Below are 14525 nucleotides of genomic sequence, written 5' to 3'. Positions count from 1 at the left end.
CATGCCAAATGAATTGCAGGATCCAGCTAATAGGCATTAGCCGAAACTAGGGAACTATGTGTACGATTATATCGTCAATATAGTAGTTCCCTGCTGGCCACTGTTTTGTTTGATTGAAGGGGAGACTTAATATCCAGCAGAACTCTTGCGCTGGTTCTTTAGCTTATGGAATGAGAGCTGTTGTGGATGGAGGCCCAAGTGGAAGGGTCTGAAATTGTCCACACCAATGCATCAAGTTTGAAGCAATACTGTGCTCCAGCGGAATTGAAGATATTTGTGCAAGCATAAAAGATTTGAAAGATGCAGAGGTATTACCGTCTATGAGTATACAGCACCACTGAGGACTTTAAGTTCTAGGAACTTATATCTCTATGCCCTGTCTAAATAAGGTCATTGATCTTTTTATTTTCAATCCAGATTACAGACTTCCTTACTATCCTGCAATAAATCAACCCACTAAATTAACCCAAGAAGTATCTTTTACATTTTTTTGGGGGGGTACTGGGGGTTGAACCTAGAGACATTCTAACTCCCAGCTAGACCCCCACCCTGATTTTTTAAATATATTATTTGGAAACAGGGTCTTACCCCGTTGTAGAGAGTCTTGCTAAGTTGCCAAGGCTGGCTTTGAACCTGTGATCCTCCTGTCTCAGCCTCCCAAGTATTGGGATTACAAGTGTGCACTGCCATGCCTGGCTGCACAAGAAGTATCTTTATTTGGTCCTTTCATCATTCAGATGTTGCAGTTGATACTTCTCAATATGGTACAAACACAGTAAGTTATGAATCTCAAATATTTTTTCTTAATGTGTGGTTTGTTTTTTCCGCTTTTGTTTTGGTATTTTTCATTCTTCCAAAGGTTTATCTTAATGTATGGACATCCATCTGTATTTCTCTTTTTGTCTTTTATTTTTGTAGATTTTAAGGAAGCCTCTTCTTCAAGACCATACATACATTTTGCTAGGATTTCTTTTATTATATAACCATGCGTATGTAGCATAATATATATAGCATAGCTCTGATATAAATTACACATTACTCACTAGTTCTTCCTTTGCTTTATTGGTTAGGATTTGGTTTCCTACTGGTTCTGCCTTGTCTACTTATGGTTGTAGTTTAGTTGCTTCTGCTCGTTGATTGCATATAATTATTGTAATGATCTGTGTAGCTAAGATATAATTGTCTTCAGTCCAATCTGCATTTTATTCTGCCATAATAATTTCCTTTCTAATATATATAATATACAGATGAGATCTTGTACTTCTCTGCTTAGGTACTTCCAATGGTTCCCAACTAAATAATTATAATTAATAAGCATTTACATAAAACTTCTTATGTCGGGCACTGTTTTATGGGTCTTGCATGTATTAACTCATTTATTTCTAAACAAAACAAAACTATGAGGTGGCCAATATTATTATTTTGAGGGGCTGCTGGAATTGAACCCAGAAGTATTTTACCTCTGAGCTACATCCCCAGATCTTTTTATTTTTTATTTTGAGACAGAGATTGCTAAGTTGCCAAGGATGGCCTTAAACCTATGGTCCTCCTGTCTCAGCCACCTGAGTACTGGGGTTATAGGCATACACCACCTATGCCTGACTTGCCCCCATTTTATAGATGAAGAAAACAAGGTACAGTCTAATCAGGTAACTTGGAGGAACTAAGGATTCAAACCATGCTTTCTGGCCCCGAATTTGGGCTTTTAATATCTACCTAATACAGATGAGCCTTACATTTGATGGGGTTTCACCTTGATAAATCCATTATGAGTAGAAAATTTCTTAAGTTAAAAATGTGTTAAATACCCCTAACGCACCAAACACTGCAGCTTAGCCTATACTACTATGACACTTACATTAGCTTACATTTGGTCAAAGTCATCCACTTCAAAACCTATTTTATAATGAAGTATTTAGTATCTCAAGTAGTTTATTAAACTGTTTTATTAAACAGTACTAAAATTAAAAAAATAAACAGAATGATTGTATGGTTATGCTTTCCCTCCACTGTAAAGATGAAAAATCATTCCATCAAGCCATCACAGGTTGGGGACTGCTCATTTGTTTTTCTAACCAAGGAGTTCTGCTGAATATAAAACCGAGTCACAGTTCTCAAGTGCACCTCCCAACTACCCACAGAGTCAGATCATGCTTCCTTCCCACCTCGCCTTGGGCCTCTTGATCAGCTGCAGTCAGGGCTCACCACTCAAGACCTGGTTTACTTACATTTGCTAAGTATGTTTATGACTTTGTATCTTACCCAGGCTTTTCTCCCACTCAGGGATATATTTCTGAATGTTCTCCATTTTTTTTTCCATTCATTCATTCTAACAGAGCTTTATTTAGTAGCACCCGGTGCCCGGCCTCAGACTTGGGTACTAGGTTACCACAGTAAACAGGCAAGTCCCTGTTGCAACAGTCTTTCTGTTAATGAGGGGCAGTTACAGTCCAGGGCCGAAAACATTATTTCCTCTACAATCTTTTTTTTTTCTCTCCATTCCCAAGCTTCATCTTGGGGCTCCTTTAACATTTTAAAAGTCATTATCAAAGCACATTCTAAGACATGCCTTTTTTTTTTTTAATTAAATCACAGTTGTTTTAATGTGCCATCTGCCTCTTGTAGGGAATCTGTGGGCTCATCTATGCATGGTATGGACACTCTCAAGAAATGTTGTATTTAATTGAATGAGTGGATGAAGAAGTAAAAAAAAAAGTTAAGCCTACATATTAGGTGGTGAGGTAGAAAAAGGAGATTTTTGTTTTTTTTTTTTCCCTTTAAAGGCTATATATCTATATCTATATCTATTTGGGACGGCCCAAGTAATTAACAACTAAATTACTAATAGAAAGAACACTAACCTTATTATTTCCCTAACAGTAACTTTACATGAAAAAGAATTTTGAATGGGTAAAAAGGATCCCTGCAGCTTGTAAGGGCATTAATTATAAGAAACAGCAATTTACATTATTTATAAGGAGGCTATTTACATTTCTTAGCCCTGTCAGACACAGCACTTGCATGGCTCCATTCTTTCATTACAGTGAGAAGAATAAAGCAAAAGTGACAAGAAAATAGAAAAGGTATTGTAATGGCTGCATCTCATTACAAGGAAGATAACACCTCTAATGTTAAAAATATTTTTTAAATGCTTTGAATATAATTTAAACCGAGCAGAATGGAAACTTCCATCTTACCAAAGAAGATGATTCAGACTCTAACACCCATTTAAATATTCAGGCAAGCTCCCCCAAACTACTGCAAGTTAAGCATTGTTAACTAAAGTATGTGCAAGAAGGCAGATGACTAAGAGGCAGCGTTTCATAATCCTCGTATGTGAATTTAATTAGTCACATTTTCTTGTAGCAGTGACTTTGAAATATAAGTGTCAGCCCTATGAGGAAGGTTGTTTGCAAGAGCAGCCAGGCTGGGAGGCTGGGGGGAGGAGAGGGAGGGCTGGGGAATCTTATTCTGTCGGTTTTATTTTTATTTTCTTTCCTCCTCGGACCACTTTAATTTAATTGAATCCTGCTGTTCCACTTTCATCGATATAATAGACAGTTCTCGGTAGTAAATGACATCAGCTTTTGATCTGAAGTGCACAAGTGTGCTCTGTGCAAAAACAAGGGAAAGATGAAAAATGAGAGAACTTAGAGTTGATTCTTTTTAAACAAAGTCTACTAATATTTAAAAAATAAATGTCCCAATGATGATTCCCCCCATGCTTAAATTCCTTAAATTTTTAAAATTTTAACTGCTCACCTAAGATAAAATCTTTCTCAATCAAAGGATGCTATCTCCACAGTCAGGCATTCTTGCATCTATTCACTGCTTGCCAGCAAGTTTTACTGGCCATAATTACCTGCCCCCCAAAGCAAAAATCCCTGTTATCTTCCTTCAAAGAATATTAGGGTACAGTACACATGACATATTAAGTTAATAAAACAAACAAGCGCAGGCCCACAGATCCTGAAAAAAAAAATTAGGTCAGAGCTGAAAGAAATCAAGCTGGTCTAATAAGCTTCTTAATCTTAAGTGGGAAATTGGGCTCACAGGGTGTTAGGGTCACTGTCTAAGTGTGAAAGAACTGATAACGGTTTTCAGTGTTAAAAGACCTATTTTTCTAAGCTACCAAACGTTTCTTGTCCTCCTTTTAAATAATTAATATAAATTTCATAATTTATAGGGAAAGCATGTTCCCTATTAGTTAAGTTAAAATTTAAATGATCAATTTAATTATTTAATTTAATTATTAAAATAAAAACTGACTTTCATAGTTGTCCATAGTATGCAGGGGAAGAAGAACTTATCAAATCTTCTGAGCCTTGTAAGTTCCCCCATTGGAAGTGAAGTCTCCTAAGATCCCTGTGTAAAATGCAAAATTATTTTGAGAGTTAACACTTTAATCATTAGTATGTATTAATGTCAAATAGTTAAGGTTGCATAAAATAAAACTTAATTTAGAATACAGAGATAATAATGATAAGGCTGAAATGCAAATAAATAAACAAACGTAATTACTGGAGGCACAGATTTCATCCCCACAGTTACAGATCTCAAGGTACAACGAGGGGGAAGGTACTTGATTCTTAAACTGCTTGTCAGAAAGTTTTGTCATTTCAATCGGAATAATAAGCTGCATTTTGGGGAGTCATCAAAACAGCTTGGGCATTCTGAACAGGCACTGGAGTCATCTGGTTAGGACCTGGTCTCTGACACTGGTTTTACTCTGAGTTTGATCAGATGACTTAATCTCCCTAAGCTTTGGTTTCCTAAACAGTGAAATGGAGGAACTTAAAGAGCCCTAAGTTGTGAAGTCGTTATGATCATTAAATGAGACAAATGATATTGTTTCAAATAGTTATGACAATGGCTGGACAATTTAATCATTACCATTATCATTGTTTTTAGTAAGTGATAAAATAAAAAAGAGTGTAGTCTGGATTTGCAATGCAAATATTTGGTTCTAAGATTCACTGGCTCTGTATCAGGAGTGGTGGCACATCATACCAGTACTTGGGAGGCTGAGATAGGAGAATTGCATGTTCAAGGGCAGTCTCAGCAATTTGGTGAGATCTTGTTTCAAAACAAAAAAATAAACAGAGCAGGAGGTATAGTTAGGAGGTAGAATGCCCGTGGGTTCAATAGTTAGGAGGCAGAATTCTCCCTGGATTCAATCCCCAGTACTATAAGCAGCAGCAGCAGCAGCAGCAGCAGCAGCAGCAGCAGCAACAACAACAACAACAACAACAACAACAAAAGCAACCATAATAAAATTAAAAGAGCTGGTAACTCAAAGGTAGAATGCTCCTGGGTTCAACCCCCAGTACCACAAAATAAATAAAAACCTAAAAGGGACATAGGAGGATAGTAACTCAAAGGTAGAATGCTCCTGGGTTCAATCCCCAGTACTAAAAAAAAAAAGAAAAAGAAAAAAAATTCGCTAGCTAGCTCTGTATCCAACACCCTCTCTATTCTCTCACGTGTCCTAAGGCAGTGCCAGTGAGAACACAGGACCAGTGACCAACCGCGCATCACTCCTTTCTGCCCTCCGGTGGCCGCTGTTTCCCGGAAAGCGCGCAGGATGCTTGGTTGCCGCGAGACCGTTGCCAGGCAACGGCAACGGCGTGTACACACTCTCACGGCCGGCCGGGTCCTGACAATATGGCAGCGCTGCGAGCCACCTCCACCTGTTCTTTGGACAGGTCGCCCGCATCCCAGTCTCCGTCAGAAATGCCCCTGACGCCACCCCCGACCTCGGCCGCGGTGTCCAAGTCGCCGGGGGAGCCGAAGGCCAGCATCTCGAGCCGGCTGCTTCCCTCGACCTGTCCCGAGGATGCGGGGCCCATCGCCTTGTTTTATGGGCCACTGGACGCTAAAAACCCGCTCCTAGCCTCTTGCGAGAAGGATATCCGGGAGTTGTTAGGCTTTATGAAGAAAAAGAAGGCTTTAGCGACCACGGAGGAACAGAAATATGAGTTCCACCGACGTTGGTAAGCAGAGGCCGGGCGCTGGGGAGGGCGCCGCCTGGAGCAGGGTCACAGGAGGCGATGGCCTTGAAGATGCAGGTGTGGCCGCAGAGCTGGGGCGGAGCCCGGGACGCCCTAGGGCCCAAGGGCCTTGGAGATAGAAACAAAGTTTGAGAAGTGGAGATTCATCGCTATTACAGTCCGTAATTCTTGGTACATATGATATCTTGGCTTCCTGCTCAGGTCAAAATAAAAATCAATACAGAAATGCTTCATAACTCGCTGTTTGTTCTGTTTCTGTCTCCTAATGACTACTCTAGGCGAATAATTTTGGGGGTCACTTGGGCTTCACAACTTAACATTTTGTGGGTATACCATCTTGTATACAGCGACAAAGGAATAACTTTGAGGTAGATAAGGTTCTTGAAGAAGTTGGTTCTTGGTTCCATGAAGCATGTCAAAGTGTGAATATGTGCATTTTATTCTTTTTATATTGCTATTGCGATTATTGAGACTTTTTTTAGATTTTGTGATTCATTTTGCACATCTTTTTGCCTGCTTTTAAAAAAAATTGTCACCTTGTTATTATTATAAACTGTAAACTACCTGTTTTTGAGATTCCTTCCTGTTTATGTTACCTTTTTTTTTATCAAATACATTGTAAATTGGACACAAATATAGACAGGTGGCAAAGAAAACCAGAAGGGTGAATAATTTTAAGTAACATTTATTTTTTTTTGTGTGTGTGTTTATTGGTTCAAGGCTAACCTCAGCAATTTAGTGAGGCCCTCCACAACTTGACCCTATTTCAAAATAAAATTGGGCCAGGGGTGTAGCTCAGAGGTAGAATGTCTCTGGGTTCAATCCCCAGTAAAACACACACACATACACACACACACACACACACACACACACACACGCACATGTGCACGCATACACACAAACACAAATGGAAGTACAATAATCCTTTCTTATCTGTGATTTTGCTTTCTATAGTTTCAATTCCTGTGGTTAGCCGTTGTCCAAAAGTATTAAATAGAAGATTCCAGAAATAAATAATTCATAAGTTTGAAATTTTATACCTATCTGACTCCTGTGATAAAATCTCCCACAGTCTTTCCCTGTCCCATCTGGGATGTGAATCATCCCTTTATTCAGCATCTCCATAGCACAGACACCAGCTGCCCACTACTTAGTAGCCATTTTGGTTATCAGTGTAGTGTCATGGGTCACAGTGCTTGCATTCAAGAAACCCTTATTTTACTTAATTCTGGTCCCAAAGTGCAAAAGTAATGATGCTGGCAACCCAAATATGTGCAAGAGAAGCCATAAAGTACTTTCTTTAACAGAAAAAGTGAAAGTTTTCAATCAAGAAAGAAAAAAATTTTGACAGTGACGTACTATGTTCATATAACTTTGATACATATATTGAGATAATTGTATTTTATTACTAGGTATTATTGTTGATGTCTTATTGTACCTAATTCTTAAAACTATCATGGCTATGCACACATAGGAAAAAGCATAGAGTATATAGGGTTCAGTACTCTCTGTGGTTTCAGCATTCAATAGGGGTCTTAGAATATATCCACTGAGGATAGGGGAGGATCACTGTAAGTACATTTTACCAAGAGATAAATGCTAGAGAGAAAAACAGAGCAAGAGATGTGACCTGAGGATATGGGGCTGGCCGGGCGCAGGGTCAGGGAGAGTCAGGAAAAGTGCCTTTAAGAAAGCTGAGGAGGTGTGGGAGCAGTTGATAAGGATCTCTTTGCGGAAAGTAGGCCACACAGGGAGAACGGCAAATGTGAAGGGGCTGGGGCTAGGTGGGAGGGAGGCAAGTGAAAGCTTTAAATTGAGGCATATTGCTATGGAACTCAGCATCCAGGCAGAGCTGTTATTATGTAGTTGGACTGTTGAATCTGGAGATCAGAGGAGATTCATATTTGAGATTTATAAAGCTTTGAATGGTATTTACATCCTGACAACCAGTTGGAATAAGAGTGAGTGTAGATGGAGAAGAGGTGGGTAAAGGACAGGGAGGGCCTGGTGGAGGGCCAGCAGGCAGAGAAGGAGCCATCAGCTGTGGCAAATCCTGTGTGTGGGCCAAGTAAGATTAGAACCAGGAATGACCAAGCTGAATGCATGGCACAGCCAGCCTCTGTCTGTCTGTCTGTCTGTCTGTCTATCTATCTATCTATCTATCTATCTATCTATATTTGATGGTATTGGGGTTCCTGGAAGCCCTTCTACCTCCGGGCTACGCTCCCAGACCTATTTTATATTTTTATTTGGAAACAGGGTCTCTTAAGCCAGCACGGCTGGCTTCGAACCTGCGCGATCCTCCTGTCTCTGCCTCCCAAGCACAGGGATTACAAGCGTGCGCCACCATGCCCGGCTTCAGCCTGTCTATATTGATAACAGTTTCTGTGTGAGTACTTTACCTCCCCATCTCCACTGTCCACATTACAGGCCACACCATCCCCATGTCGCCGTCTTCCTTTAGCTACCCTCTCAAATCCAGCCTTTGCATAGCAGTCACGGTGATCTTTATAGATAGACTGTCTAGTCTTTGACTTTGGAAGCCTTTCTATTGCTTGCCTTTGCTTTTAGAACAAAATGGGATGCTGTAGCTATCCTCCACGGTCTAGGGATCTGGCCTTGCCTCCCTTCTTGTCCCTACTTACCACTTCAGTAGGACTCTTCCTCACTCCAGCACCTTTACATTTCGCCTTTATATTTGCCATCTCCTTTGTTTGAAAGATTCTTCCTTTAGCTTTTCAAAGCATCTGGCTCCTTTTCTTTTTCAGGTCTCAGTTCAGTCTTCACCTCTTTAGAGAAGCCTTTCTTATCTCAGGTTATCCTATCAATTTATATGTGTGTGTGTGTGTGTGTGTGTGTGTGTGTGACTGAGGATTGAGCCCAGGGACATTCTACCACTGAGCTGTACCTCCAACCCTTTTTAATTTTTTGTTTTGAAATATGGCCTGATTAGGTTGTCGAGGGTCTCCCTAAATTGCAGAGGCTGTTCTTGAACCTGTGATGCTCCTGTCTCAGCCTTTCAAGTCCCAGGATTACAGGCTTGCACCACCATGCCTAGCTATCAGTTTGTATTTTTAAGTCTGTTTTCTTGTTTATTGTCCATCTCTATTAGAATGTAAGCTCCCTGGTAACTTGGAAGAATATTATGTTTTTTCATTGTCCTACCTCCAGGGCCTCTTTTTGGGGATCGGGTCAGAGTGAACATCCAATAAATATTTCAAGAATTCAAGGTTATTATCCTTGTATTCTCAGTAGTTGTGAACATTATATATAGGGAAGCGGGCCTGGGCCCATCTTTAAGAACATTCTCTGTCCCATCTTTAAACAGAATATAAGATAATCACAAATGTTAAGGACTCACATGGACCTTAACAATCCAACATCTTGCATTATTTAGGGATAATTATTTATTTTTTTTTTATTTTTTGGTGGCACTGGGGTTCCTGGAAGCCCTTCTACCTCCGGGCTACACTCCCAGACCTATTTTATACTTTTTTATCTGGAAACAGGGTCTCTTAAGCCAGCGCGGCTGGATTCAAACCTGTGCGATCCTCCTGTCTCCGCCTCCCAAGTGCGGGGATTACAAGCGTGCACCACCACACCCCGCCTAGGGATAAAAATTAAAAGAAAAAAAATGCTACATCCTCTTTTTCTCTTGAGGGCCTGCTATGTGTCAAGCCCTGTGCTAGTCACTGGTTACACAGTGGTGAACAAAATCGGTATAGGAGTCTGTGATTATGGAGCTTGTAGAGAAGGAGATAGCCTTTCATGAGAAGTCAGCAGGCAAACAAGTGCTATGAAATAAATGGTTGGCATTGTGCGAGGCACTGGGGGGGCAGCGGCGAGCCAGGCAAAAGTCCCTGCTCTTTCGACGTGTATATCAAATAGGTAAACTTTATGGTAGCCTAGAAATGGATGAATCCTAGGGAGAAAAAGAAGAGAAGAGGTTATGGAACCCCAAACGAGAAGTTACAGTTTTGAGTAAGGTGGTCAGAGTAGATGACACTTGGGCAGAGGCTTAAAGACACTACAGGGGTGACCTGCTTTCCAATGAGTGGTAAGAAAGGAGACATTCAGCTGAGATCAGAAGAACACATGGGAGTTGACCAGACCAGGCAAACAGAATTAAAGAGGTGAACAACCATGGAGGAAGAGCCCTGGCAGGAAAGAGCCAGGTAGGTTGAGGAGCAGATAGAATCAATCAATGAATGCAGGCACAGACTAGATTAGAGGGGTGGACAGGGCTTGGAACGGTTTAGAGAGCACTTTAGAGTTCTATTTGCCCTACACGCAGAAGAAAACCATTGGGAGGTTTTTGGTAAGAGGTTAACCTTATGTAATTTTTGTTTAAAATATCATTACAAAATCAGGCTTGGTGGCTCACGCTTGTGATCCCAGCACTTGGGAGGCTGAGATTGTAGGACCATAGGTTCAAAGCCAGCTCTGTCAACTTAGGGAGGCTCTCGGCAACCAAGTGAAATAATTTCAAATAGGAAAATCGAGCTGGGGATGTAGCTTGGAGGTAGACTGTCTCTGGGTTCAATCCCCAGTAACCCCCTCCCCAAAATATTGTTATGGTGAGCATGTCCAAACGGAGTAAGAATGGTAGCAGAGGAACTACGGTAGTTCAGGAGTTAGGAGTTGGTTTTTATAACATATTTGACAGATGGTTGTTTTAAGTCAAAACTTGTTTCTTCTTATAACTTATAAGAATTTCCATAGCATAAAAATTCATAGTACCTAAAATATAAATTTTGATCATACCAGCAGTGTCATTAGATAGGAGTGTTATACATTTTTTAAAAATAGGTTTTGTTATAAGCATACACAATTTAGATATTCTGTTTATGCAGTTAGTTTTCTGTTTTAGAACATTCTAAATATCCAGCAACAGCTATAATCAATCAGCAATACAAAGTACATTAATATTCTATTCTTAAATGATGCACAATCCTATTGTGCATATTATACATTTTTGTTTAACCATTATGTAAGCCATTACTAATGAGCAGCCTTAACCTGAACTTAGGATTCACTAAAAACCATTCTTTTTACTGTTATGTAACCTTTTGATTTAATGAAGCTGGTATTCTTTTTTTTTATGAGTTAAGAAACCTAGTCATTATTATCTCATCTGCAAGGTTTAGAAGAATTAACTACTTACTCCACATAATTTAAGAATCCTAGCAAGACTGGGTGTGTTTCTTGAACTCATTATATTTAGTTGAATCCTGAAGCAGTTGATGAAACAGCAAATGAAAGTATAAAAGGTAAAAAGTGAGCTGGGCGTGGTGGCCTGCTTCTGTAATCCCAGAACTTTGGAGGCTGAGATGGAGACATTGCAGGTTCAAAGCCAGCCTCAGCAACCTTGTGAGGCCCTCTGCATCTTAGCAAGACCCTGTTTTGAGATAAAACGAATAAAGTAGAACTGAAGGTATAGCTCGGAAAGAGAAGAAGTAGAATGCCTCTGGGCTCAATTCCCAGCACACACACACACACACACACACACACACACACACACACACACGAACAAAACACCTTTTCCTTTTTATTTATTGAGGGGTACTAGGGATTGAACCTAGGGGTATTCTATCTCTGAGTTGAGCTATCATTTTATTTTTTATTTTGAAACAGGGTCTTGCTATTTTACTGAGGGTCCTGCTTCATTGCTGAGGCTGGCTTCAAACCTGCAATCTCCTGTCTCAGCCTCCCAAGTGCTGGGATTACAGGCATGTGCCACCACGCCCAACTACCTTTCCATTTAAAATTTCTGTGGTTTATACTTAACACATTATTTGGCACTGTCATTTATTACTGGTAACTCTATGTAATTTTTCTACTCCCAAGTTATTATTAATCAGTCCAAAAAGACAAGAGTGCTTTGTCACCTTGATTAAATCAGTTACTTGATTAATATATTTAATTTTGCAAATAAATTATTGACAGGGTTCTGTAGCGCTTATTTAGTTGATATTCCAACATGCAGATCATAAATATCAGGTCAATTTTCAGTCCTTCAGTTTAGATCCCAGTCTGTATTAGTCTGAACAGGCTGCCTGACAAAATGCCATAGCCTGGTGGCTTAAACCACAGAAATTATTTTCTTGTAGTTCTAGAGGCGAGAAGTCTCAGATTAAGGTCTTATTGGTGTTGGTTTCTTGGATGGCTTGTGGAAGGCTACTTTGACTTCACATTGCCTTACCTCTGAGTAGGGCGGGAGAGAGGGATGGAGAGAGGTGGGGAGGATATGAATGCATGTGCATGAATTCTCTGGTTTCTCTTTCTGTAAGAGAATTAATCTCATTAGCTCAGGATCCTACCCTCATGACCTCATTTAGCTTTAATTACTTCCTAAGAAGCTCCATCTCTAAATAAAGCCACACTGATGGTTAGGGCTTCAACATATGGATTTAGATTGGGAAGACACTAACATTTAAGTCTAGAACACTTTCATTATCTAGAAATTTATAAGATGGGATTGGATGACTGATAAAGAAACTTTTTTTTTGTCATAAAGGCATGTATTTATTTGGGACAGAGGGAAAAGGAAAATGTTAATAGAGGGGAGGGGGGAAAGGAATGAATAAATTAAGCAATGATCTGCTACTCTGATAATTCTGGCTAGAAACCATTTTGAGAATACTGTATGCTTTGTTTTTGTTTTAATGGGTGGAAGGAAGCATGTACCAAAATGGAGTCACTGGATATTTGAGCCCTTGAGCTCTTCCTACCAAAGAATAAAAGAAGAACAAGAAAAAATTTCCCTAATCATTCATTCATTCATTCGTTCTTTCTTTCTTTCAACAAGTATTTATAGATCACCTATATGTACAAGATACTCACTGCTCCTGTGGCTAGGAATGAATACTATATTCTCACTGATATTGTTATTTCTCAGAGTTGTTGTGAAAATTAAATAAAATAGGTTAAAGTTAAAAAAACACATAAATAAAAGACCCAGAATAGCCAACACAGTAGTGAGGGAGCAGAACGAAGTTGGAGGACTGGCACTACTCAATCTCAGTATTTATATAAAGCTTCAGTAATCAAGACAGTAGGATTTTGGTGAAAGAACAACAACAACAACAACAACAACAACAACATCAACTTAACAGAAAACATAGCCCAGAAATAAATATAGTCAGCTGAAGAGTCAAAGCAATACTATGGAGAAAAAATGTCTTTGCAATAAATGCTGTTGGAAAAACTGGACTTCCACATGCAAAACAAAACAAACAAAAACAAAAACCCTAAACAAAGACCTTACACCCTTCAAAAAAGTTGAATAAAATGGATAGTATACCTAATGTTAAATTCAAAACTGTAATATTCATAAAAGATAGCATCAGAAAATACCTAAATGGCCTTGGGTTTGGCAGTTATGTTTTACATAGAACATGAAATGCACAAAACACAATCCACAAGAGGAAGAATTGAAAATAAGATTGTAATTTTATTAAAACTAATTTTCATTTCATTAAAATGAAAAATTTTCTGTTATGTGAAGACACTGTCGAGAGAATGCAAAGGTATGCTGTAAGCTGAGAAAATACATTTGCAAGAGACCTATCTGTTAAAGGGCTGTTATTAACAATACACAACCCTTTTTTTTGTGTGTGTGTATGGTGCTGGTGATTGAACCCAGGGGCATTCTATTTCTGAGCTACATCCCAGCTCTATTTTATTTTTTTATTTTGAAACAGAGTCTCACTAAGTTGCTGACTGAGACAGTGCTCCACATCATATATCAATCAGGGGAATGCAAATTAAAACGAGTTACTCTACATACCTATTGGGCAAAAATCTGGAACACTGACAATATCAAATGCTGACATAGATGTGGAGCAACAGGAACTCTCATTCATTCTTGTTGGGAATGCAAAATGGTGTAGCACGGTGAAAGACAGTTCGGAAGTTTTATAAATCATACTTCTTGGTATTTATGCAAAGGACCTGGAAACGTATGTTCCTATAAAAGCCCGTACATGTATATTTGTACCAGTTTTATTAATTGCTGAAACTTGTAAACAACCAAGATGACTTTCAGAAGATGAGTGGAAAAAGATGCCATGGTGCTTTCGGACAATGTAATATGAATCAGTGATAAAAAGAAATGAGTTATCAAGCCATGAAAAGAAATGGAAGAAACGCCAATGCATATTACTAAGTGAAGCAGCCAACCTGAGAAACCCTACATGCTAGATGACATTCTAGGATATTCGAAGGCAACACTACGGAGGCAGTAAAAAAGATCAGTGGTTAACAGATGAAGAGGGAAGCACAGGATTTTTAGAGCAGTGAAACTATTCTCTCTGCTGTAATAATTTAGTATGTGTTGGAGCCCAACCACCACACATACAACCAAGAGTGAACCTACGGATTTGGGGAAATAACCATCTATCAGTGTTGGTTCCTCATCATACCAAATGTACCACTATGGCTGTGGATGTTGATAACGGGGGAGGCTGTGCATGTGTGGGGTGGGGGGGCAAATGGGAAATATCTGTACTTAAC

At 39.4% G+C, this 14525-nt stretch overlaps 1 protein-coding gene across 1 annotated transcript in view; it reads left to right on the top strand.

Annotated features, from left to right (window-relative positions):
- Positions 1-5584: 5584 nt before the first annotated feature.
- CFAP54 (cilia and flagella associated protein 54) overlaps positions 5585-14525 on the top strand; it is a gene marked incomplete at both ends in the record, with an annotated part of 316371 nt that continues 307430 nt past the window's right edge. The window contains 2 exon segments of the mRNA XM_080704815.1: positions 5585-5648; positions 5651-5993. Of these exon segments, the coding sequence (XP_080560941.1) occupies positions 5585-5648; positions 5651-5993 (407 nt within the window).

The sequence above is a fragment of the Muscardinus avellanarius genome (genome assembly GCF_963383645.1).
Source record: "Muscardinus avellanarius genome assembly, chromosome: 11".
NCBI lineage: Eukaryota > Metazoa > Chordata > Mammalia > Rodentia > Gliridae > Muscardinus > Muscardinus avellanarius.
Note: the sequence above shows the minus strand (reverse complement) of the source record. Positions and strands in the feature narration are given on the sequence as shown.